Source organism: Pristiophorus japonicus, chromosome 7 (genome assembly GCF_044704955.1).
Source record: "Pristiophorus japonicus isolate sPriJap1 chromosome 7, sPriJap1.hap1, whole genome shotgun sequence".
Taxonomy (NCBI): Eukaryota; Metazoa; Chordata; class Chondrichthyes; family Pristiophoridae; genus Pristiophorus; species Pristiophorus japonicus.
The window spans coordinates 119,899,670-119,927,230 of NC_091983.1; the positions used below are offsets into that span (position 1 = coordinate 119,899,670).

General features: G+C 44.5%; 1 protein-coding gene across 2 annotated transcripts in view; it reads left to right on the top strand.

Annotated features, from left to right (window-relative positions):
* Window positions 1-27,561, top strand: part of hddc2 (HD domain containing 2) — a 189,086-nt gene that overhangs the window by 139,147 nt on the left and 22,378 nt on the right. For both annotated transcript variants that reach the window (XR_011593869.1, XM_070885292.1), the window contains exons 4-6: window positions 1,866-1,987; window positions 4,104-4,206; window positions 11,242-11,310. Coding sequence is in view for 1 of the 2 variants with exons in the window: in XM_070885292.1 (XP_070741393.1) it covers window positions 1,866-1,987; window positions 4,104-4,206; window positions 11,242-11,310 (294 nt within the window). In the remaining variant the exon portion in view is untranslated. The remainder of the gene's footprint in view (window positions 1-1,865; window positions 1,988-4,103; window positions 4,207-11,241; window positions 11,311-27,561) is intronic.

Here is a 27,561-nt window from a genome sequence, read left to right on the forward strand (position 1 = left end):
AAAACCTGCTTTTTTTGAGACAGTGCAGTGATGCTGTGGCCTTCTGAAATGGCGGTGCGGCTCCCATTAAATGGGAGGACGGCTGCCAGCATTTTCTTTTTATCGGCCGACTGCCGTGTTGGGCCGACAATTATGCCCCTGGCAGCCCGGCACCCTCTCTTGGGTGCCAAGGCTGCTGGTCCGGCCGAAACCCTCCCTGGTGGCCCAGTGGACTGAACTTTAAGAATCGCGCAAGCTCTCCTCTTTAAGTGAAGGGGAGAGACGTGGTGCCGTGATGATGTCACAGCGGCAGTCACTGCACCCTGCCCCAACTTCCGCCCCTCTAGTGTACTCACTGCCACATATCCGACCCCCATTATGAGCAACTTCCGGTCCTCTTGGAAAAAAAAGCCAAAGAGCGGAATTTCGCTCGAGGCCAACTCAACCACCGCGGCAGTAAAAACAGGAGAAGCGGGGTGCGTGTGCTCCATTTCAGGCAGAGGGCAAATATCGGCCCCCTTGTTTATCTAATCTGTCTCATTCCATCATAATTTTTAATACCTCTAGCAAATCACCATTAATCTTCTCAGTTGTAACAAATTCATGCATGAATCAATTAATATCCATTTTCCATGATTTGACCTGGGGCAAACACTTCAAATGAGAGGAAATCTTACAGCAATCTTTAGTAAAAATAAGTTATTACTTGGGAAAGACTGTAGTTTCCTTCATGCTGCTGTGATGTATAACCAGTCGGACGGTTACACATACTTGGAAAAGTATAATGGTGATATTTATATTCATTATATTTTAATACCAAGCCAGCTTTAAAAACTTTGAAAGATTTGCCTCAATAAATTTGATAAATATCTTCAAGGTTATTTGTACTTGATATGTTGTTGGAATAGCAGACTCTCCGATAGTATGCAATGCTTTTGTTTTATAACATTGATCCATTGGCCGATATGTAATACATGTTACCATTTAGAAATAGTCCCTGGGCCGATGAATAATCTCACTAATTATTATACAACAAATACTGGCTTGAGATCTGTATCTACTTACAGTAATGCAGTGTTGGCAGACCTAAGTTATACTACTGATTCAGCATCGCTCTTTCCAAGTAAAGCTCCGCATGTGCATGCTGGGACACACATGCAGAGTTCTATTCAAATACTAACCAGAATGTTAACAAAATATCAGTGGGATCAACTTTCTACTTGCGTTTAAAATGGTTACTTTTTTAAGTTTCCAGGTGGTTTTCAAGCTCACTGTACAGCAGTTGAGATATAGGTGGTACTAAGATTTTGCTGCTGGTTTATACTAGATAGTTTGCATGACTAGGCTGTTATTGAGGCTAGTAAATGCATGTGTACAATTCCAGTTTCTGTTTGTGGGTAACTATTAATCCTAAATGAAAAGCAACATATTGGGCAGTGAATTTCCACATGTATAGGATGGCTGTTATGGCATTCTTAACTGAAGATCAACAAAGACAGGTGCAGTCCCTCAGAAATTTGTACTAAGTACATCATTTATTTAATTAGAGTGAAATATACCAATGTTTCCAGGGTTTCCACAGCTCATCTGCTGAAGTTACAGTAGATGAACAGGAAATCCCCTGTGGAAATTCACCCCATAATATTTAAAATGATCTCTGAAAATATTATTGTATAATCAAATTTAAAGTTTTATATCTTTAAAAATAAGTTAGTTGTTGGAAATAGGCCAGATTAGTTTTGCTCCACCTATACTCCCCGCATTAATTTTAACTGATTAAGGCTGTAAGGTGTTTAATACAAGGAATCTACAGTGTTATGAACAGTTTCAGTAATTTATAGAAGTAAGGGGAACATAAAGTGTATAATTGTTTTTTGTTTCTGTAGAGAGTACCTCGAACAGGTTGGGTATATAGAAATGTGAACAAGCCGGAGAGCGTGTCGGATCATATGTACAGGATGGCTGTTATGGCATTCTTAACTGAAGATCAAAAACTCAACAAAGACAGGTGCAGCGCATTAGAATCTTGGTCCTTAATACATTACTTATTTAATCAGAGTGAAATAGCTATGAAGTTTTATGTTTATTGAAATTAAGTCACAATACGAGACTGTTTTCTGCTTTTATTAAAATCAGCAGTGCTTATCATCATCATCCTCATAGGCAGTCCCTCGAAATCGAGGAAGACTTGCTTCCACTCTAAAAGTGAGTTCTCAGGTGACTGAACAGTCCAATACAGGAATTACAGTCTCTGTCACAGGTGGAACAGACAGTCGTTGGAGGAAAGTGTGGGTGGGAGTCTTTGAGCTGGCCTTCCTCTGCCTGCCGGGTCTTGCTTAGGGCAGCGATGTCGACATCGAAGCGTCTAAGTTCCCGGGCAATAATGGCAGAGCGGCGTTCCTTAGTTGTCCATGAGGGTCCTTGGCGTTCCAGGTCCCGAACTTCATTTGAAGGGTGGAAGATGCCTGTGCGTGAGTTCCTTTTAACATGGGGTAGCCATTGCACACCGGCTACCACACAGGCTTAGCTGAGTAAGGTCTTGGTCCAGTGGCAAAGGGGTTCAAGATGACTGGAGACCAAGCACTGCTGTATGGGCCTAGTTGCCTACGGTGGGATGCGAGCCGTAAACTTGCCCTGAGCAGCGGCCTTTGGTGAGGTGGTGAGAAAACAGAGGCCTGGCTGAGGGCAGGCTTTGGGATGGTCAGAGGTCCACTTTGTGGAAGGAGAAGAGGTCAAATAGGTAACAGTGACCACAGCCATTGTGTACACCACGTGCTTGACAGACACTCTGCTGTTGAGTGGGGCCAGCGGACGGGGGGAGGCCAGAGTGTCGTTGGTGGAATGAAGGCCAGGACATCACCGGTGGAGTGAGGGCTGAACGTCGCCGGACGGATGAAGGCCCAAACATCGCCGGAGGGGAGACTCATGTGTGAGAGCGAGGAGTGAAGGTAGGGCCCAAACCTGTGGTTGGAGCTGGTCAGAGGCTTACCGCCATTGAGATTGCCAGGGGTTGGTTGGAGCAGCGGATGGGATAGCAGCTCCCTAGGGAGCTCTCCCCGAACAAACCTTCCTCTGACCATCTGTTACTGTCCTTCACCTCTCTCCCTCAACCTGCCCCCGCCCCCCCCCCCCCCCCCACTGTCTACACCCTCTCTGGCCCTAACTACGAACACCGAAAGTAATTTACCTACCCCTAAAACCCGAGCTGCAAGGGCCCATCCCCCATCCCCGACTTACCTTCCAGATCGACCTCCTACGACCAAGGGCCCTCTTGCTCCCACTGGCTGACTCAGCTGCTCCAAACGAATGCTTACAAATGACTCTAGCATAAATCAAACCTAAATTAGTTTAGTTTTTAAAGAGATTAAAATTAAAAATGATGTGGATTGAGTTTACTGTTTACTGGAATTGTTTTTTTACTGTTTCATGAACCATCCAATCTGATAATTCTGACAATTTTGCGTGTTGTTAAATTGCAGGCCCAGGCATTGGTAACCAATATTTATTAAACAAGATGAAAATACCCATTATAGAGTTCTCCTAGCCACTACTGAGAAATAATTATTCTGAATACACGTAAATGGGGAATACCTTTTCCTTTGCAAAGCAGTCTGCATTGAATAGCTAGAATGCAGTAAGATATAGATAGCAGTGATTGGTGGACTAAGATAAATATGGTTCCGCATTAGTTTGTATACAAAATGCTATGTCACACTGACCACTAATAGATGTGCTCATGGAGGATTTTGTCTTTCCTGACGTCAGTGAAATATATTTCCTCCTTGTCTATCTCCATGAAGTCTCCGATCGCTCGGGTTCTACAGAGGAGTCCTTTACAAGAGAACTAGATGGATGTGTTTTAAAATTGAAGCTGTGAGACTTTACAGTGAAACTACTCATGTTTAATGTTCTTTTAATAAATTATTTTATAATTCTGTAATGTATATGTTGCTAGTTTTGTAAAATCTAATTTGTATTGAGGACAATAAAGAGGAATTTGAGAGTTTTGGCAGCCTGCTCAAGAGAGAAAAGAGGCGAGCTTGACATTTTATTTGGATGGTTAAACTTAACAAAGCTTTTATTTTGCCTTTCCATTCTGATTAGAATATACTTTTCCTTTACAGATGCATAAAATTAGCCCTGGTTCATGATATGGCGGAATGCATCGTAGGTGATATAGCGCCAGCAGACAACATCAGTAAAAAGGAAAAGCACAGGAGAGAAGAAGTAGGTTCCAATGGAAACTTCCTGTGTAGAATTACCTCAGAGGATATCTCAGGGTACCGATGGGGTTTCTTATTCTGATTCATGGTTTGAGTACAGAGTGTTTACACATTTTGAAAAATCATACTATCAGATAGAAGCTACAATTGCTGGATGATTTTCAAAACTCAACCTGAACTGATTTCGTATTCAATGTTATGTGGCCCAGCATTTGGGGGCAAGATTTCAAGATTTCACTACCCTTCGAGTGGACAGGTCAGGCTGGGTATTCTGTGGCGAGTAACTCACCTCCTGACTCCCCAAAGCCTTTCCACCATCTACAAGGCACAATTCAGGAGTGTGATGGAAAACTCTCCACTTGCAGCTCCAACAACACTCAAGGAGCTCGATACCATCCAAGACAAAGCAGCCCGCTTGATTGGCACCCCATCTATCACCTTAAACATTCACTCCCTCCACCACTGAGCAACTTGCCAAGGTCTCTTCGACTGCACCTCCCAAACCCGCGCCCTTTACTACCTAGAAGGACAAGGGCAGCAGGAGCATGAGAACACCACCACCTCCCAGTTCCCCTCCAAGTCGCACAGCATTGTGACTTGGAAATATATCGCCGTTCCTTCATCGTCACTGGGTCAAAATCCTGGAACTCCCTCCCTAACAGCACTGCGGGAGTACCTTCACTACAAGGACTGCAGCAGTTTAAGAAGGTGGTGCACCACCACCTTCTCAAGAGTAATGAGGGATGAGTAATACATGTTGGCCTTGCCAGCAACACCCACACCCAGTGAATAAATTAAAAGTATATTTTTTTAAACTGCTCCCTGATTTCATTCCTGAATGGCCTAGATCTAATTTTAAGATGTGCCCTCTTGTTCTGGATTCCGTCACCAGAGGAAATAGAGTATCTACTCTATCAAATCCTTTAATCATTTTAAATGCCTTTATTACTGTTATGTCTGTAATGTACCTATGAATGACTCCACGAGGCAATGTGTTGTACTCAAACTGTAGTGACCTTTGTCCTTTATTCCAAACTCCGGAGTGAGGCAGCCACATGGTGGCTCCCCTTTTATACAGCCCCTGCCACCAGGGCAGGAAACCCTGGTCTCTACCAGTTGCACCCTCTAGTGATGCCAGCATGTATATACACAGTGTAAACCTTATTGACAGTACATCAGGTAAACAAGTCTTCATCTTGTGCAACTATACAGTGACTACACAGAGAGCATCGCTATAGGCTGCATATATAACATCTCCTCCAAGTCCTTTGTGCCAGTTACCTTTGCACTATGTGCTCTGGCTTAGCCCTCCCCAGACTGAAGTGCCAATAGCCCTTGCACCTTGGCTGTGCTTTGGCTTGGCTCTCTCCCTGTTAACCACCAAGTCCTTTTGCCATAACGTTGGGTAGTGGTTACCAGTTTGGATGGTTCGATGATGCCGTGGAGGTTCCAGTGGGTTCTGGGTGTGATCCATATGTGTGTCCATGGCGACATACATCCATTTCCGCCCCCCCCGCCCAGTGAGATCATGCAGCTGGCCCGTTACATTAACATACAGGATCAGACACAGTGCAAGTACAAAGAAAGGAAGAAAAAAAATTTTTTTTTACAGTTTGTATTGTGACACCTTGGTTACGTTTTACGGTCGTGCGCCAGGATTGGGTAGATTGCACAATTAGTTCAGCCATGGTCAGTACTGAGGTAGCAGTACAGGTATGCGAGGATGCTAGTTCCAGAGCAACCGGACGGGGTCCTAGTTGTCTGATGCCGGTGCTGCGCGCCCTGCTAACGGGATGGGCTTGGTTCGCTCACCTTGGCAGGAATCTGGGCCTTTGCCGTTGCCTAGTGGTGGGCAGAGCCACAGATGTGTGTGGCCTCCCTGTCCTCCTTTGAGGGCTGCAGAATCTTCTGCCTGCGCTCTGAGAACCTGGTGTTTCAGGTCCCGTTTGGGGAACTCATTGGTTCTGACCTTTCGCTCCCGGACATAGCCAAGGTAGCAACTGGATCTGGGGGCTGCGCTGTCTCCACCCAGGTGGTGGGCAATGGCGGCCGACTGCGCGTATTGGCGCCGTTTTCATTTCCAGGTCTGTGGCGAATATTAGCATCGGGTGCCTGCACCATGGGATAGACCTGGAGCAGGATATCCGGATCAGTGCCTTCACCCTCCTGAGGTCGCTGGCTTGCTACTTTTGGGGACACTCTATTCCCGACATCTCACAACATTTTGTTCTTTACATTCTTAATCGGTTCGTTACATTGATTGCCATGCATACAATGTCTCTAAGTTCAGTTGGTTGCAGGTCTCCTTTAAGAGAACCCTGCCACGCCACGCTGCCTCTCGCTGCAGCAAGGACGCCATCTTGCCTCTATCCTCGAGGTCCGCTGCCTTGATCCTTCTCTCCCGTGATTCTGCCACAAAAGCTGGAAGAGTGCCTGAATTATGTCTGTAATGCACTTATGAATGACTCCACGAGGCAATGTGTTGTACTCAAACTGTAGGTACCTTGGTCCTTTATTCCAAACTCCAGAGTGAGGCAGCCGCACGGTGGCTCCCCTTTTATACAGCCCCTGCCACCAGTTGCACCCTCTAGTGGTGCCAGCATGTATATACACAGTGTGACAAACTTTTGGGGTGTCCAAAACAGAGGAGGAAGCTTATTGATAGTACATCAGGTAAACAAGTCTCCATCTTATGCAACTATACAGTGACTACACAGAGTGTAAAACTATAGTCTGCATACATAACAATTACTTAACCCCTCAACCTTCCAAACTAAGTGTAAGCTAAGTGTATGCAACCTGTCCTCATAAATGTAACCCTTTAAGCCCTGGTATCATTCTGGTGAATCTGCTGTACCCCTTCCAAGGGGTATGTTGCTCAAAACTGAATGCAGTGCTCCAGATGGAGTCTGACCAAGTCCTTATCTTGCTTTTAAAAGAACATTAAGCTGGTTTCCCACAACGGCTTGGAACATAGCTTTTCTCAGTGTATGCTGGATTTCGAGGCAGGGGATGGAATTACAGCAGGCTTTCCACATCACTGAGCTGGGGGAAACCCTGTTGTTTGAAGTATATACCTGTATGTATTTTAAGTAATGGAGGCTTCTCGCTTAATGCTGACACAACCACTTCACTTCTGGGCAGTGAAAGGAATTAATTCTTCTTCACCCACCTCTCCTGCTTCTGCTAGTGCTGTTGGGGAGGGGTTAAACTAATATGGCAGGGGGATGGGAACCTATGCAGGGAGACAGAGGGAAGTAGAATGTGGGCAGAAGCAAAAAGGGCCACATTACAGCAAAATCCTAAAGGGGCAAAGGGTGTTAAAAGACAAGCCTGAAGGCTCTGTGCCTCAGTGCGATGAGTATTCGGAATAAGGTGGACGAATTAACTGCGCAGATAGCAGTTAACGGATATGATGTAATTGGCATCACGGAGACATGGCTCCAGGGTGTCCAAGGCTGGGAACTCAACATCCAGGGCTATTCAACATTTCGGAAGGATAGACAGAAAGGAAAAAAAGGTGGGGTGGCGTTGCTGGTTAAAGAGGAAATTAATGCAATAGTAAGGAAGGACATTAGTTTGGATGATGTGGAATCGGTATGGGTGGAGCTACGGAATACCAAAGGACAGAAAACGCTAGTCGGAGTTGTGTACAGATCACCAAACAGTAGTAATGATGGGGACAGCATCAAACAAGAAATTAGGGATGCATACAATAAAGGTACAGCAGTTATCATGGGCGACTTTAATCTACATATTGATTGGGCTAACCAAACTGGTAGCAATGCGGTGGAGGAGGATTTCCTGGAGTGTATTAGGGATGGTTTTCCAGACCAATATGTCGAGGAACCAACTAGAGGGCTGGCCATCCTAGACTGGGTGATGTGTAATGAGAAAGGACTAATTAACAATCTTGTTGTGCGAGGCCCCTTGGGGAAGAGTGACCATAATATGGCAGAATTCTTTATTAAGATGGAGAGTGACACAGTTAATTCAGAGACTAGGGTCCTGAACTTGGGGAAAGGTAACTTCGATGGTATGAGATGTGAATTGGCTAGAATAGACTGGCGAGTGATACTTAAAGGGTTGACGGTGGATAGGCAATGGCAAACACTTAAAGATCACGTGGATGAACTTCAACAATTGTATATCCCTGTCTGGAGTAAAAATAAAACGGGGAAGGTGGCTCAACAGTGGCTAACAAGGGAAATTAAGGACAGTGTTAAATCCAAGGAAGAGGCATATAAATTGGCCAGAAAAAGCAGCAAACCTGAGGACTGGGAGAATGTTGTACAACAGCAGAGGAGGACAAAAGGTTTAATTAGGAGGGGAAAATAGAGTATGAGAGGAAGCTTGCTGGGAACATAAAAACTGACTGCAAAAGCTTCTATAGATATGTGAAGAGAAAAGGTTTAATGAAAACAAACGTAGGTCCCTTGCAGTCAGATTCAGGTGAATTTATAATGGGAAACAAAAAAATGGCAGACCAGTTAAACAAATACTTTGGTTCTGTTTTCACGAAGGAAGACACAAATAATCTTCCGGAAATACTAGGGTACCGAGGGTCTAGTGAGAAGGAGGAACTGAAGAATATCCTTATAAAGCGGGAAATTGTATTTGGGAAATTGATGGGATTGAAGGCCGATAAATCCCCGGGGCTTGATAGTCTGCACCCCAGAGTACTTAAGGAAGTGGCCCGAGAAATAATGGATGCATTGGTGCTCATTTTCCAACTATCTATCGACTCTGGATCAATTCCTATGGACTGGAGGGTAGCTAATGTAACACCACTTGTTAAAAACGGAGGGAGAGAAAAAACGGGTAATTATAGACCGGTTAGCCTGACATCAGTGGTGGGGAAAATGTTGAAATCAATTATTAAAGATGAAATAGCAGCACATTTGGAAAGCAGTGACAGGATCGGTCCAAGTCAGCATGGATTTATGAAAGGGCAATCATGCTTGACAAATCTTCTGCAATTTTTTGAGGATGTAACTAGTAGAGTGGACAAGAGAGAACCAGTGGATGTGTATTTGGACTTTCAAAAGGTTTTTGACAAGGTCCCACACAAGAGATTGGTGTGCAAAATCAAAGCACATGGTATTGGGGGTAATGTACTGACGTGGATAGAGAACTGGTTGGCAGACAGGAAGCAGAGAGTCGGGATAAACGGGTCCTTTTCAGAATGGCAGGCAGTGATTAGTGGAGTGCCGCAGGGCTCAGTGCTAGGACCCCAGCTCTTTTCACTATACATTAATGATTTAGATGAAGGAATTGAGTGTAATATCGCCAAGTTTGCAGATGACACTAAACTGGGTGGCGGTGTGAGCTGTGAGGAGGAAGCAAAAAGGCTGCAGGGTGACTTGGACGGGTTAGGTGAGTGGGCCAATGCATGGCAGATGCAGTATAATGTGGATAAATGTGAGGTTATCCACTTTGGGGGCAAAAACACGAAGGCAGAATATTATCTGAATGGCGGCAGATTCGGAAAGGAGGAGGTGCAGCGAGACCTGGGTGTCATGGTTCATCAGTCATTGAAAGTTGGCCTGCAGGTGTAGAAGGCAAATGGTATGTTGGCCTTCATAGCTAGGGGATTTGAGTATCGGAGCAGGGCGGTCTTACTGCAGTTGTACAGGGCCTTGGTGAGGCCTCACCTGGAATATTGTGTTCAGTTTTGGTCTCCTAATCTGAGGAAGGACGTTCTTGCTATTGAGAGAGTGCAGCGAAGGTTCACCAGACTGATTCCCGGGATGGTGGGACTGACATATGAGGAGAGACTGGATCAGCTGGGCCTTTATACACTGGAGTTTAGAAGGACTGGACAGGTTAGATGCGGGAAGAATGTTCCCGATGATGGGGAAGTCCAGAACCAGGGGACACAGTCTTAGGATAAGGGGTAGGCCATTTAGGACTGAGATGAGGAGAAACTTCTTCACTCAGAGAGTTGTTAATTTGTGGAATTCCCTACCGCAGAGAGTTGTTGATGCCAGTTCATTGGATATATTCAAGAGGGAGTTAGATATGGCCCTTACGGCTAAAGGGATCAAGGGGCATGGAGAGAAAGCAGGAAAGGGGTACTGAGGGAATGATCAGCCATGATCTTTTGAATGGTGGTGCAGGCTCAAAGGGCCGAATGGCCTACTCCTGCACCTATTTTCTATGTTTCTATGCTCTCTTGCCCTGGCCACCTGTAACTTTCCTGTTTCCCCTTGTCGCTTCTGCCTCTCTTTCCCCCCCCCCCCCCCATCATGAGCATACATGCCTTTTCCCTCACACCCCACTCGACAGAGAAAACCTCTCTCGATGTGTTTTTCTCAGCAACACCCCACAATTTTCCTCCTGCTATTCCCAAACCCAGGGTTCCCCTGTCAGTACTCCCACACCCAGCAAGCCTGTCCCATGCTCCTATATTCTGCATCGCAATGTTTACACACCCAAGACAATGTTTACACTCCCACCACTGCCACGCTTGGTAATATTTCCCCTCGATGCTCCCACAATCCAGGATTTTCCGCCGCCATTACTCCCATACTCCGACACTCTTCCTAGTCCCACCAGACTCTGGTTGTTCTATCCCTGTGCTTCCAAACAACAGTAAAATATAAGTAGGCATTTTAATAAAGTTGTAAAATAGAAAGGGAAAGGGCAGAGAAACAAATAAACCGATCACCAAGAGGGAGTAAATTGGTTGATTGAACTGCATACTGCTTAATAGGAAAGTGTTAGACACTGCAAAGGTAAGGAGGTGGAGAGACATAAAAAGGAGAAAAGAATGTGCAAATATTGGAGGATGAAAAGACACGAGAGACCCAAACACATCAGGTGAAAAAATGAGAAAAAAATAACAATCTACAAATGTAGCACATCTGAAATTAAAACAAAAAACGTCAGCAATACCCAGAGCGGCCACCATTCCCAAAGGGAAAAAGGTCAACATTCTGACTTCCCAGTGTGTGTTGAAGAACATTGTATATAAATGTATGTTCTTGCTTCCTTTGGCAAATGAACCTTGATGCAATAATGTTCTGTTTTCCTGCAGGAAGCTATGAAACATTTAACTGGACTCTTAAGTGATGATGTGGGTAAAGAGTTGCTGGAGCTTTGGGAGGTGAGTACTGGAAGAGTAAGATAAAACACTTTTTATATTTATGATTTTATAACTGAACGGTCTTGCATTTATATAGTGCCTTTCACGACCAGCAGACATCCCAAAGCGCTTTACAGCCAATGTTTTAAGTGTAGTCATTGTTGTAATATAGGAAACGCAGCAGCCGATTTGCACACAGCAAGCTTCCACAAACAGCAATGTGATAATGAGTAGATAATCTGTTTTAGTGATGTTGATTGAGGAATATTGGCCAGGTCACTGGGAATAACTCCCCTGCTCTTCTTCGAAATAGTGCCAACGAATCTTTTACATCCACCTGAGAGAGCAGACGGGGCCTCGGTTTAACCTCTCATCCAAAAGACGGCACCTCAGACAGTGCAGCACTCCCTCAGCACTGCACTGTCAGCCTAGATTTCTGTGCTCAAGTCTCTGGAGTGGGACTTGAACCCACAACTGTCTGACTGAGAGGCGAGAGTGCTACCCACAGGCATAGACACAATGGGCCGAATGGCCTTCTTTGATAATGTAGATTTTCTTAATAGGTTACTTTTACTAAATATTGTACTAGTTATTACTGACACATATTGTTTTCTTTAAAATTAACCTTTTATCCTGGAAAATACAGATTTGTTGAAAGCTGCTTAAAAGGAGCGTTTGCAAACAATACTAGAATCCCTTACTGAATGATAGAACATGCTAGTTAATTTAATGATAGCCTTAGACAGGAGTGTAATAAGTTCCTGATCTCAGGCCAGGCTGGTAGGGAGCAAATGAAAATCAGGAGCTTTACAAAAAGAGGGATAAATGGGAGAAAGTAGCATCAATAGAGGCCAACATGACACTTGCTCATCCTTGCAACCTGGAGATTTAAGGGGAGCGGTTTACAAGTTTGCGATTGGTATCTGCTTAGAGATGGAGTCAGCAGAGCTAACTTATAGTGCTTGGTCTGCACCACTTTCGCAGTATGTATCCTTACTGTGCAGAACTCCACTTACCAGTCTCCAAACGGTGGTTACATTTTTAATGTTAACAAAGACCCACCTGACCTGTCATCGCTTCGAACACAAAAATGTTTTCAAAAATGAAGTTTAAACGGTTTTAGGTTGTCTGTTAATTTTTCACTTTGCACTCGTTGTAGACACACTGCAGCAGGTGTGAAGGTAAAGTGAATCTTCACCACCTGTAATGTCCTGGTCTCTCTCTTACCAATACTATGTTCCCTGAACTTTTCTCTCTTGGCCCTCCTAAGCTTGTAAATACACCATCCTATGCATTCTTCTGCTTCCCTGTACTCTGTTACAATCAAGACTCCTCGCATTGTTTCCTATTTTAAGTTTCTCCCAAGGTGTTGATACTTTTGGATTTTACCAGATGTATATTCTATGTGTCACTGGCCACTTACGTAAGTAGATCTCGCATCTCCTACAAACCAGAGTGTACCTTTAACCTGCCCCATATCAATGTAAATATAAGAGATCTAGGAGTCAAACAGAGAGCCCTTGGCCTGGAACTTCAGCTTACTGGAATATTTCACATTTTATGCCTCCTCTTTGTATTGCCTTCAGCTCTTGAATATTTCCTTCATTTCTTGGTGACCAGAACTGGACATAGTATTCAAGTTGAGGTCTGACTACAGCGCTATAAAGTTAGATCATTACCTCCTCTGACTTGTATTCTACTGTTTTGACTATGTAGTTAACAGGGATACCAATAGGGAGTTACTTGAGGACCTTAAAGTTGAAGGGGACGTTAGAGATGGACCGATAAATATAGAGAACTGATTGATGGAGTGTATTTTTTTTTTTAAGTGTGGGGGGGGGTGGGGGTCAGAGGGAAATAACAGTGGTATTGAGGGAGAAAGTGATAGGAAATGTAACTGTTAACAATGTTGCCTGTCATGGGGGCCAGGAGGGGTAGTTGAGTAATCAAGAGTAGAGTGGGGAAGGGATAAATGTAATCGGAGGTGGGTCTTGGGGAAGAGATGAATTTGGAAAGGGTGAGGTAGGAAATGTGGGAGAAACTTCAAAATTCTGAGAGTTCAGGGATGGATTAGTGGGGAGCTTGGAACTGAGAACAGGGAGAAGCTAGCACAGGCAACTGCGCAGATGGGCTTGATTTTAGAGACTAAGAAATCCGTGAGCCCCTTGAACTTTGAGGTGAAGATGGAGGGGGCAAGAGAAAGGGGTTTCAGAGGACGGTTAGCTGTGGAGAAAAGGAACCTAGAGCTGGCCTTGCCCTCCAAGATGATTTTGGAGTAGTTGTTAGTTTGGATTGAGGTGGGGTATTGTAGAGCTGAATAAGGCCGTACGAAATCTGATGATTGTTACTTAGGCCAGTTGTACAGAATGTTTGCGAACCTATGACTTGAAGATGAGGAATGTACCAGGAAGAGCGACAGGGTTTGGAGACACTGATCAATTTGCTAGGAACAAGGTCGCATGTGGATGTGAGAGCACGGTTCAGTAGTTTGACTGCAATGATATTGTGACAGGTAGAGAGCCAGAGGAAAAGGGGAGAGTGAGTTTGTGGAAGCTGGAGGAGAGTTTCCAAAGATGAATGATAAGGATATTGGAATTAGGGTAGTACATGTGATTGATAAGGGAGACAAAGAAATGGTCATGGATAGCCTTATCAATGATTCAGACATTGGGTGCAGAGAGATCGTGAGAGATGGTGGGATTGAAAGGCTGGGTGAAGGTATGGGTGGGGTAGTTGAAGTAAAAGGTTAGATTGAGTGAGAACAGGAGGGTAATGAAGTCCGAGAAGAGGGGTGTAGGGGAGTTGTAGTGTGGATTGAAGTCATCAAAGATAAGTAGTCACTAGTGCAAAGGTTAAGTGAGTAGAGGAAGGAGGTCTCATTGAATAAGTCAGCATGGGACTTGGAAGGAAAGTAGATGATGAGTATTTTGAATGAGATCCTCAAGGGAAGAGAACTTGCCAGAGGAGTAAGGGGACGTGCTGAGGGGTATTTTAGCAATGTGAGCTATGCCATCACCACAGTGGTTTTTGGGTGGAATGTGTAGCTAGGCATGGAAACTTCAGTGAGGGAGAAGCAGTCGCCAGCCAGTTTGCTGTCAGCAGCTGATTCTCCTTGATGAGATCGTGGATGGCAAAGACTTTTTTTCATGAAGGAGCAATCATTCTGAAGGGTGAGATGGAACGAGGTGTCTGACTAACTTGATTGACTTTTTTGAGGAGGTAACCAGGAGGGTCGATGAGTGTGTATGATGTAGTGTATATGGATTTTAGCAAAGCTTTTGATAAGGTCCCACATGGCAGACTGGTCACGAAAGTAAAAGCCCATGGGTTCCAGGGCAAAGTGGCAAGTTGGATCCAAATTGGCTCGGAGACAGGAAGCAAAGGGTAATGGTTGATGGGTGACTGGAAGGCTGTAACCAGTGGGGTTCCGGAGGGCTCAGTGCTGGGTCACTTGCTTTATGTGGTATATATCAATAACATGGACTTAAATGTAGGGGATATGATTAAGAAGTTTGCAGATGACACTAAAATAGACTGTGTGGATGATGATGAAGAAGAAAGCTGTTGCAGGAAAATATTCTATAAATATTCTAAAAGATGTTCCATAAATATATTACAAGCAAGAGGGTAACTAAACATAGAAAATAGATGCAGGAATAGGCCATTCGGTCCTTTAAGCCTGCACCACCATTCAATAAGATCATGGCTGATCATTCACCTCAGTACCCCTTTCCTGCTTTCTCTCCATACCCCTTGATCCCCTTAGCTGTAAGGGCATATCTAACTCCCTCTTGAATATATCCAATGAACTGGCATCAACAACTCTGCGGTAGGGAATTCCACAGGTTAACAACTCTCTGAGTGAAGAAGTTTCTCCTCATCTCAGTCCCAAATGGCTTACCCCTTATCCTTAGACTATGTCCCCTGGTTCTGGACTTCCCCAACATTGGGAACATTCTTCCTGCATCTAACCTGTCCAGTCCCGTCAGAATTTTGTGTTTCAATGAGATCCCCTCTCATCCTTCTGAACTCCAGTGAATACAGGCCCAGTCGATCCAGTCTCTCATATGTCAGTCCTGCCATCCTGCGAATCAGTCTCGTAAACCTTTGCTGCGCTCCCTCAATAGCAAGAACGTCCTTCCTCAGATTAGGAGACCAAAACTGAACACAGTATTCCAGGTGAGGCCTCACCAAGGCCCTGTACAACTGCAGTAAAACCTCCCTACTCCTTTACTCAAATCCCCTCGCTATGAAGACCAACATACCATTTGCCGCCTTCACCGTCTGCTGTACCTGCATGCCAACTTTCAATGACTGATGTACCATGACACCCAGGTCTCATTGCACCTCCCCTTTTCCTAATCTGTCGCCATTCAGATAATATTCTGTCTTTGTGTTTTTGCCATCAAAGTGGATAACCTCACATTTATCCACATTATACTGCATCTGCCATGCGATGTCCACTCACCTAACCTGTCCAAGTCTCCCTGCAGCCACTTGGCATCCTCCTCACAGCTCACACTGCCACCCCGCTTAGTGTCATCGGCAAACTTGGAGATATTACACTCAATTCCTTCATCTAAATCATTAATGTATATTGTAAATAGCTGGGGCCCCAACACTGAGCCCTGCGGCACCCCATTAGTCATTGCCTGCCATTCTGAAAAGGACCCGTTTATCCCAATTCTCTGCTTCCTGTCTGCCAACCAGTTCTCTATCCATGTCAGTACATTACCTCCAATACCATGTGCTTTAACTTTGCACACCAATCTCTTGTGTGGGACCTTGTCAAAAATCTTTTGAAAGTCCAAATACACCATATCCACTAGTTCTCCCTCATCCACTCTAACAGTTACATCCTCAAAAAATTTCAGAAGATTTGTCAAGCATGATTTCCCTTTCATAAATCCATGCTGACCTGGACCGATCCTGTCACTGCTTTCCAAATGTGCTGCTATTTCATCTTTAATAATTGATTCCAACATTTTCCCCACTACTGATGTCTGGCTAACCGGTCTATAATTACCTGTTTTCTCTCTTCCCTCCTTTCTTAAAAAGTGGTACAGAAAGGGCAGAGCCTATTAGAAGACCATGAGGGTAATATTTGTGTGGTGTAAGTGGTTTACCTTGGGTGTTTTTGACGCACCCCCATGTTACACTAGTTCTAAATAGAAACATAGAAAATAGGTGCAGGAGTAGGCCATTCGGCCCTTCGAGCCTGCACCGCCATTCAATGAGTTCATGGCTGAACATGCAACCTCAGTGCCCCATTCCTGCTTTCTCGCCATACCCCTTGATCTCCCTAGTAGTAAGGACTACATCTAACTCCTTTTTGAATATATTTAGTGAATTGGCCTCAACAACTTTTTGTGGTCGAGAATTCCACAGGTTCACCACTCTCTGGGTGAAGAAGTTTCTCCTCATCTCAGTCCTAAATGGCTTACCCCCTTATCCTTAGACTGTGACCCCTGGTTCTGGACTTCCCCAACATTGGGAACATTCTTCCTGCATCTAACCTGTCTAAACCCGTCAAAATTTTAAACGTTTCTATGAGATCCCCTCTCATTCTTCTGAACTTCAGTGAATACAAACCCAGTTGATCCAGTCTTTCTTGATAGGTCAGTCCCGCCATCCCGGGAATCAGTCTGGTGAACCTTCGCTGCACTCCCTCAATAGCAAGGATGTCCTTCCTCAAGTTAGGAGACCAAAACTGTACACAATACTCCAGGTGTGGCCTCACCAAGGCCCTGTACAACTGTAGCAACACCTCCCTGCCTCCGTACTCAAATCCCCTCGCTATGAAGGCCAACATGCCATTTGCTTTCTTAACCGCCTGCTGTACCTGCATGCCAACCTTCAATGACTGATATACCATGACACCTAGGTCTCGTTGCACCTCTAGGAGTGATTACTGCACTGAACAGACGAATGAGTCACGGACAAATACCTCGGTACCAACCGTCAATGCTTTATTAAAGCTACCTCAACACAGTAAAACTACAAGTAAATAAAGTGTTGATGCAGTACGGTCCAATACCCTGGCATGTCTAATACACCCCTATCGCGAAGTACCCAATGTCTAAACCCTCTGCTCGGATCTACAGTGTACCACCAATCTGTACGACCGGCTGGGCGCACCTCTATGGTCCTCGCAGCAAAACCTCCCCACTAAAACCCTTACTAAGGCTTGGTTGGGAGAACACATGACACCTCCTCACACAGTGGCTGTGATCTTAAAGATGTGTGGGCAGGGATGATGCTCACCGATTCGTTGGCTTACTCGTTGCTTCTCCTGGTGAAAATGTGTCTCTTCTGGTTTTGTACTGTCTGTAGTATCCAAGTCCCAGTCTCGAGATTAGCTTCACAGTTGAATGGCGAGGCTCTGGTTGCTCGTTGATGGTTTCTTCTCTCCTTCCCAGACAACGTGTTCAGTCCTTGTAGAGGTGAAGCAAGAGAGAGAGAGAGCGAGAGAGATGGCCACACGCCCACCTTTTATATCCAAAGTGTCTTTGCTTCTTTTGGCCAAATAAAGTTTTTCCATGTTTCAAAGCTTCTGTCTGAGTGGTCCATCATCTCAGAACTTTGTAAATGAGTATTCCAGTGATAGCCGGTGATGGGTTTTCGCTTCCAACCGGTCTGGGGCTTAATGCCTTTCTTTTTTTCCTGCCTCTCTGGGTTATCTCATCCAGCTAATGGCTTGATCATTGACTAGTTTACATCTCTGACGAGTTCACATTGCTTAACAATGGACCCGGCATCTTTGGCTATTACCTGTGATGAGTTGACACCTTCTGGCCATTGTAACTTGTCCCAGACCACCCCTGCCCATCAGATGTGGATTTTTAATGTACAACATGGAAAAATACTTGGGCCCCTCCCACAACGGGGGCTGCCAGCTCTTTTCTGCAGTGAGAAATATTAAAACGTAATGTCCAGATAATGCCCAACAATCCTTGGGGAGCCAAGATGGAAGATGTTGGTATGGTTCTTAATGAATAATTTATGTCTGTTTTCACAAAGGAAAGAGGTAATGCAATTACTGCTATTGAGGAGGAGTGTGAAATTCTGTATGAATAAATATAGTGAGAGAGGAGGTATTAAGGGGTTTAGCAGCTTTGAAAGTAGATAAGTCCCCAGGCCCAGATGAAATGCATCCCAGGCCGTTGAGCGAAGTAAAAGAGGAAATAGCAGAGGTCTTGACCATCAATTTCCAGTACTCTTTGGATTTGGGCATGGTGCCAGAGGACTGCTAATGTTTAAGAAAGGAGAAAGGGATAGGCCAAGTAATTGCAGGCCTGTCAGCCTAACCTCAGTGGTGGTAAAATTATTGGGAAAAAAATCCTGAAAGACGGGATAAATCTACATTTGGAAAGGCAGTCAGCATGAATTTGTTTATGGGAAGATCGTGTTTGACTATCCTGATTAAAATTTTTGAGGAGGTAACCAAGAGGGTCAATGAGGGTAATGCATATGATGTTGTGCATATGGACTTTAGCAAAGCTTTTGATAAGGTCCCACATGGTAGACTGGTCACGAAGGTTAAAGCCCATGGGATCCAGGGCAAAGTGGCTAGTTGGATCTAAAATTAGTTTAGAGGTAGGAAGCAAAGGGTAATGTTGATGTTTTTGTGACTGGAAGGATGTTTCCAATGGGGTTCTGCAGGGCTCAGTACTGGGTCCCTTGTTTTTCTGTGGCATATATCAATGATTTAAATTTGAATATAGGGAGGATGATTAAGAAGTTTGCAGATGACACTAAAATTGGCTGTGTGGTTGATAATGAAGAGGAAAGTCATGGACTGCAGGAAGATATGAAACTACTGGTCAGGTGGGCAGAACAGTGGCAAATGGATTTTAATTCGGAGAAGTGTGAGGTAATGCACTTTGGGAGGACTAATAAGGAAAGGGTATACAATTCCAGAATTTTTTGGGATGAAACTAGCAGAGTGGACAAGGGAGAACCAGTGGATGTGGTGTATTTGGACTTTCAAAAGGCTTTTGACAAGGTCCCACACAAGATATTAGTGTGCAAAATTAAGGCACATGGTATTGGGGGTAATGTATTGAAGTGGATAGAGAACTGGTTGGCAGATAGGAAGCACAGAGTGGGAATAAACGGGTCCTTTTCAGAAAGGCAAGCAGTGACTAGTGGGGTACCGCAAGGTTTAGTGCTGGGACCCCAGCTATTTACACAATATATATTCATGACTTAGACGAAGGGATTGAATATAATATCTCCAAGTTTGCAGATGACACTAAGCTGGGTGGCAGTGTAAGCTGTGAGGAGGATGCTGAGAGGCTGCAGTGTGACTTGGACAGGTTAGGTTAGGTAAGTGGGCAAATGCATGGCAGATGCGCAGTATAATGTGGATAAATGTGATGTTGTCCACTTGGATGGCAAAAACAGGAAGGCAGATTATTATCTGAATGGTGACAGATTAGTAAAAGGGGCGGTGCAACGAGACCTGGGTGTCATGGTACATCAGTCACTGAAAGTAGGCATGCAGGTACAGCAGGCAGTAAAGAAAGAAAATGGCATGTTGGCCTTCATAGCGAGAGGATTTGGGTACAGGAGCAGGGAGGTCTTACTGCAGTTGTACAGGGTCTTTGGTGAGACCACACCTTGAGTATTGTGTGCAGTTTTGGTCTCCTAATTTGAGGAAGGACATTCTTGCTATTGAGGGAGTGCAGCAAAGGTTCACCAGACTGATTCCTGGGATGGCAGGACTGACCTATGAAGAAAGACTGGATCGACTAGACTTATATTCACTGGAATTTGGAAGAATGAGAGGGGATCTCATAGAAACATATAAAATTCTGATGGGATTGGACAGGTTAGATGCAGGAAGAATGTTCCCAATGTTGGGGAAGTCCAGAACCATGGGTCACAGTCTAAGGATAAGGGGTAAGCCATCTAAGACCGAGATGAGGAGAAACTTTTTCACCAGAGAATTGTGAACCCATGGAATTCTCTACCACAGAAAGTTATTGAGTCCAGTTCGTTGGATTCGAAATAAAGTAAATGAGTTGACGGCACAAATCATTATAAATGGGTATGATTTGGTGGCCATTACAGAAACATGGTTGCAGGGTGGCCAAGACTGGGAATTAAACATACAGGGGTATCTGACAATTTGGAAAGATAGACAAGAAGGGAAAGAAGGTGGGGTAGCTCTGTTAATAAAGGATGATATCAGGGCAGTTGTGAGAGACGATATTGGCTCTAATGAACAAAATGTTGAATCATTGTGGGTGGAGATTAGAGATAGTAAGGGGAAAAAGTTACTGGTGGGTGTAGTTTATAGGCCCCCAGATAATAACTTCACGGTGGGGCGGACAATAATCAAGGGAATAATGGAGGCATGTGAAAAAAGAACGGCAGTAATCATGGGGGATTTTAACTTGCATATCGATTGTCAAATCAAATCGCACGGGGTAGCCTTGAGGGGAAATTCATAGAATGCATACGGGATTGTTTCTTAGAACAGTATGTTACAGAACCTACAAGGGAGCAAGCTATCTTAGATCTGGTCCTGTGTAATTAGACGGGAATTATAAACGATCTCCTAGTAAAAGATCCTCTCGGAATGAGTGATCACAGTATGGTTGAATTTGTAATACAGATTGAGGGTGAGGAAGTAGTGTCTCAAGCGAGCGTACTATGCTTAAACAAAGGGGACTACAGTGGGATGAGGGCAGAGTTGGCTAAAGTAAACTGGAAACACAGACTAAACGGTGGCACAATTGAGCAACAGTGGAGCTCTTTCATAGTGCGCAACAAGAATATATTCCAGTGAAAAAGAAGGGCGGTAAGAGAAGGGATAACCAGCCGTGGATAACCAAGGAAATAAAGGAGAGTATTAAATTAAAAACCAATGCGTATAAGGTGGCCAAGGTTAGTGGGACTAGAAGATTGGGAAAATTTTAAACGACAGCAAAGAATGACTAAGAAAGCAATAAAGAAAGGAAAGACAGATTACGAAAGTAAACTTGCGCAAAACATAAAAACAGATAGTAAAAGCTGTTACCGATATATAAAACGGAAAAGAGTGACTAAAGTAAATGTTGGTCCCTTAGAAGATGAGAAGGGGGATTTAATAATGGGAAATGTGGAAATGGCTGAGACCTTAAACAATTATTTTGCTTCGGTCTTCACAGTGGAAGACACAAAAACCATGCCAAAAATTGCTGGTCACAGGAATGTGGGAAGGGAGGACCTTGAGACAATCACTATCACTGGGGAGGTCGTGCTGGACAGGCTAATGGGACTCAAGGTAGACAAGTCCCCTGGTCCTGATGAAATGCATCCAGGGTATTAAAAGAGATGGTGGAAGTTATAGCAGATGCATTTGTTATAATCTACCAAAATTCTCTGGACTCTGGGGAGGTACCATCGGATTGGAAAGCAGCTAATATAATGCCTGTGTTTAAAAAAGGGGGCAGACAAAAGGCAGGTAACTGTAGGCCAGTTAGTTTAACATCTGTAGTGGGGAAAATGCTTGAAACTATCATTAAGGAAGAAATAGCGGTACATCTAGATAGGAATAGTGCAATCAAGCAGACGCAACATGAATTCATGAAGGGGAAATCATGTTTAACTAATTTACTGGAATTCTTTGAGGATATAACGAGCATGGTGGATAGAGGTATACCGATGGATATGGTGTATTTGGATTTCCAAAAGGCATTCGATAAAGTGCCACACAAAAGGTTACTGCAGAAGATAAAGGTTCGCGGAGTCAGAGGAAATGTATTAACATGGATAGAGAATTGGCTAACTAACAGAAAGCAGAGAGTCGGGATAAATGGGTCCTTTTCAGGTTGGCAATCGGTGGTTAGTGGTGTGCCACAGGGATCAGTGCTGGGACCACAACTGTTTACAATATACATAGATGACCTGGAAGAGGGGACAGAGTGTAGTGTAACAAAATTTGCAGATGACACAAAGATTAGTGGGAAAACGGGTTGTGTAGAGGACACAGAGGCTGCAAAGAGATTTAGATAGGTTAAGCGAATGGGCTAAGGTTTGGCAAGTGGAATACAATGTTGGAAAATGTGAGGTCATCCACCTTGGGGGGGGGGGGGGGGGAAACAGTAAAAGTGACTATTATTTGAATGGGGAGAAATTACAACATGCTGCGGTACAGAGGGACCTGGGGGTCCTTGTGCATGAAACTCTTTGAGTCTACCTGCAAAACGTAAAACATTAAACCGTGCCACCCGACCTGGGTGAAAAATTTCACGCAGTGAGCGAAGTCGACCGCGGCAGGACGAGAACCTGCAATCTTCTGAAAACTTGGTGGTTTGTGATCGAAGACTGACGCCTTACCCATTAGGCCACGCGGCCTCTCCCAAAAAGTTAGTTTGCAGGTGCAACAGGTAATCAGGAAGGCGAATGGAATGTTGGCCTTCATTGCGAGTGGGATGGAGTACAAAAGCAGGGAGGTCCTGCTGCAACTGTACAGGGTATTGGTGAGGCCGCACCTGGAGTACTGCGTGCAGTTTTGGTCACCTTACTTAAGGAAGGATATACTAGCTTTGGAGGGGGTACAGAGACGATTCATTCGGCTGATTCCGGAGATGAGGGGGTTACCTTATGATGATAGATTGAGTAGACTGGGTTTTTACTCGTTGGAGTTCAGAAGGATCTTATAGAAACATTTAAAATAATGAAAGGGATAGACAAGATAGAGGCAGAGAGGTTGTTTCCACTGGTCGGGGAGACTAGAACTAGGGGACACAGCCTCAAAATACGGGGGAGCCAATTTAAAACCGAGTTGACAAGGAATTTCTTCTCCCAGAGGGTTGTGAATCTGTGGGATTCTCTGCCCAAGGAAGCAGTTGAGGCTAGCTCATTGAATGTATTCAAATCACAGATAGATAGATTTTTAACCAATAAGGGAATTAAGGGTTACGGGGAGCGGGCGGGTAAGTGGAGCTGAGTCCACGGCCAGATCAGCCATGATCTTGTTGAATGGCGAAGCAGGCTCGAGGGGCTAGATGGCCTACTCCTGTTCCTAATCCTTATGTTCTTGGATATATTCAAAAGGGAGTTAGATGTGGCCCTTATGGCTAAAGAGGGTATGGAGAGAAGGCAGGAGTGGGGTACTGAAGTTGCATGATCAGCCATGATCATATTGAATGGTGGTGCAGGCTTGAAGGGCTGAATGGCCTGCTCTTGCACCTATTTTCTATGTTTCTATGTTAAGCGGCAGGCCACTTAATAGTGTAGATGAACAAAGGGACCTTTGTGTGCTTGTCCACAGATCCCTGAAAGTAGCGGGCCAGGTGGATAAGATGGTTAAGAAGGCATATTGCCTTTATTGGCCGAGGCATAGAATATAAGAGCAGGGAGGTTGTGCTTAAATTGTATAATACTCCGGTTCGGCCACAGCTGGAGCTCTGCGTGCAGTTCCGATCGCCATATTATAGAAACGACGTGATTGCACTAGAGAGGGTGCAGATGCGATTTACCAGGATGCTGCCTGGAATGGAGAATCTTAACTGAGGACAGATTGGATAGGCTGAGTTAGTTCTCATTGGAACAGAGGAGGTCGCGCGGAGACCTCATTGAGGTGTACAAAATTTTGAGGGGCCTGGATAGAGTGGATAGCAAGGGCCTATTTCCATTGGTGGAGGGGTCAATTACAAGGGGGCATAGTTTTAAGGTAGTTGGTGGAAGGTTTAGAGGGGGCTTCTTTATGCAGAGGGTTATGGGGATCTGGAACTCGCTGCCTGGAAGAGTGGTGGATGCAGAAACCCTCACCACTTTTAAGAGATTGTTGGATGGGCACTTAAAGTGCAGTAACCTGCAGGGTTACGAACCTAGAGCTGGTAATTGGGATTAGACTGGATGACCTCTTGTTGGTTGGCTCAGATACGATGGTAAGTACTGCAGGGAATCGAATACAGCCAGGGTGATCTCCTGGACTAGTTTTGAATACCTGGATGGGTCGAGAAGAAATTTTACCAGATTTTTTTCCCCCCAATTGGCCTGGGTTTTTTTCTGGTTTTTGCCTGTCCCAGGAAATCACATGGCTCCGGTTGGGGTGGAATGTAGCATGTTTTAGTGTAAGGGGTGTCGCATTTCTGTAGGGCGGACTGGTTGGGCTGGGTGCTCTTTATCTTTCTGCCATTGTTCATAGGTTTATATGTAACCTTCAGGGCTGCTGACCGAGGGCCGTGTGGCTCTGTCAGCTGGCGCGGACATGATGGGCTGAAATAGCCGCCTTCTGCGCTGTAAATTTCTATGTTTCTATATCAATGTACTGGTCAGGTGGGCAGAACAGTGGCAAATGAAATTCAATCTGGATAAGTGTGAGGTATTGCATTTGGGGAAGTCTAACAAGGCACGGGAATACACATTAAATGGTACGACACTGAAAAATGTGGTGGAACAAAGGGACCTTGGAGTGCAGGTCCACAGATCCCTGAAGGTAGCAGGCCAGGTAGATAAGGTGGTTAAGAAGGCATATATGGAATACTTGCCTTTATAAGTCAAGGCATGGAATATAAGAGCAAGGAGCTCATGCTTCAACTGTTTAAAACACTGGTTCAGCCACAGCTGGAATACTGTGTGCAGTTCTGGTCACTACTTTACAGGAAAAATGTGATTGCACTGGAAAGGGTGCAGAGGAGATTTACAAGAATGTTGCCTGGACTGGAGAATTTTGGCGATGAGGAAAGATTGGAGATGCTGGGTCTGTTTTCTTTGGAACAGAGGAGGCTGAAGGGAGACCTGATTGAGGTGTATAAAATTATGAGGGGCCTGGATAGAGTTGATAGGACCTGTTTCCCTTGGCAGAGGGGTCAACAACCAGGGGCATAGATTTAAAGTAATTAGTGGAGGTTTAGAGGAGATATGAGAGGAAATTTCTTCACCCAGAAGGTGGTGGGGCTGGCAGTCTGGAACTCACTGCCGAAAAGTTCACAGGATTGGGGGTAATATATTAGCATGGATAGAGGATTGGCTAACTCACAGAGAGTTGGGATAAATGGTTCATTCTCTGGTTGGCAACCAGTAATTAGTGAGGTGCTGCAGGGATCAGTGCTGGGACCCCAATCTATATTAACGACTTGGAAGAAGGGACTAAGTGTAACGTAGCCAAGTTTGCTGATGATACAAAGATGGGAGGAAAAGCAACATGTGAGGACACAAAAAAATCTGCAAAAGGACATAGACAGGCTAAGTGAGTGGGCAAAAATTTGGCTGATGGAGTATAATGTTGGAAAGTGTGAAGTCAGGCACTTTGGCAGAAAGAATCAAAGAGCAAGTTATTATTTAAATGGAGAAAGATTGTAAAGTGTCACAGTACAGCGGGACCTGGGGCTACTTGTGCATAAAACACAAAAGGATAGTATGCAGGTACAGCAGGTGATCAGGAAGGCCAATGGTATCTTGGCCTTTATTGCAAAGGGGATGGAGTACAAAAGCAGGGAAGTCTTGCTACAGCTATATAAGGTATTGAGGAGGCCACACCTGGCGTACTGCGTGGAGTTTTGGTTTACATATTTACAAAAGGAGGCAGTTCAGAGGTTCACTAGGTTGATTCTGGGGATGAGGGGGTTGACTTATGAGGAAAGGTTGAGTAGGTTGGGCCTCTACTCATTGGAATTCAGAAGAATAAGAGGTGATCGTATCGAAACATAAGATTATGAGGGGGCTTCACAAGGTGGACGCAGAGATGATGTTTACACTGATGGGGCAGACTAGAACTAGAGGGCATGATCTTCGAAAAAAGGGGCCGCCCATTTAAAACAGAGATGAGGAGAAATTTCTTCTGAGGGTTGTAAATTTGTGGAATTCGCTGCCTTAGAGAGCTGTGGAATTTGTGACATTGAATAAATTTAAGACAGAAATAGACAATTTCTTGAGTGATAAGGGATTATGGGGAGGAGCGGGGAAGTGGAGCTGAGTCCATGATTGGATCAGCCATGATCTTATTGAATGGTGGAGCAGGCTCGAGGGGCCGTATGACCTACTCCTGTTCCTATTTTTTATGTTCTTATGCAAAGGGTGGGTCGAGGCAGAAAGCCTCACCACATTTAAAAAATACTTGGATGGGCACTTAAAGTGCCATAACCTACAGGGCTACGGACCAAGAGCTGGAAAATGGGATTCAGCTGGATAGCTCTTGGTCGGCCGGCGCAGACACGATGGGCCGAAATGGTCGTCTTATTTGCTGTAAATTTCTATGATTAGGGAACAGCCAGCAGGGTTGGTGGGCAGAGCTGTGAAAGAAGTGGGGACACTGCATTCACCTGGGAGTCTATGGGCTAGAGAAAGAAACATCATTTTGTAGCTTATACTCAACATAACTATTTGAAAATAAACATGTGGATGTGAGATGAAGAAAGGATTGGACTCAACTGTGATGTTCTCCATTGTCAAATAGCCTGCTGATACACACTGATACTATACGCTTGGGCATCATTCTAATTTATTTCCTATGTATATAAAGAAAAATAACTAGCATTTATATAGCACCTTTCATGTCCTCAGTACATTTCAAATCATTTCATAGCCATCTGAGTACTTTTGAAATGCAGTCCCTGTTGTGATGTAGAAAACCACAGCAGCCAATTTGCACTCAGCAAGGTCCCGTTAAACTGTAATGAGATAAATGACCAAATCTGCTTTAGTGATGTTATTTGAAGGATAATGGTTGGCCAATACATCAGAAAAACTCAGTGCCATTGGGATCTTTTACATCCACTTGAGGGCAGACAGGGTCTCAGTTTAACGTCTCATCCGAAAGACGGCATATCAGACAGTGCAGCACTCCCTCAGTTCTGCACTGAAGTGTCAGCCTCGATTATGTACTCAAGTCTCTGGAGTGGTATTTAAGGAGGAAGAGAAAATAAATTTAGATCAAAATACAAAAGCATATTAATTGTGATGTCAAGATTGCTGAGCCATTTGCCAACAGTTTCATAGAGAATGGAATGGACACATTCAATGTGAGGTCATCCACTTTGGACCTAAAAAGGATAGAAAAGATACTTCCTAAATGGTGAAAAGCTTAAAAAAAGAGACTTGGGGGATCCAGGTACATAGATCATTAAAATGTCATTAATAGGTACAGAAAATAATCAAAAAGGCTATTGGAATCCCGGCCTTTATATTTAGAGGACTAGAATACAAGGGGGTAGAAGTTATGCTGCAGCTGTACAAAGACCTGGTTAGACCACACCTTGAGTACTGAGCAGTTCTGGGTACCACACCTCAGGAAGGATATACTGGCCTTGGAGGGAGTTCAGCATACGTTTACCA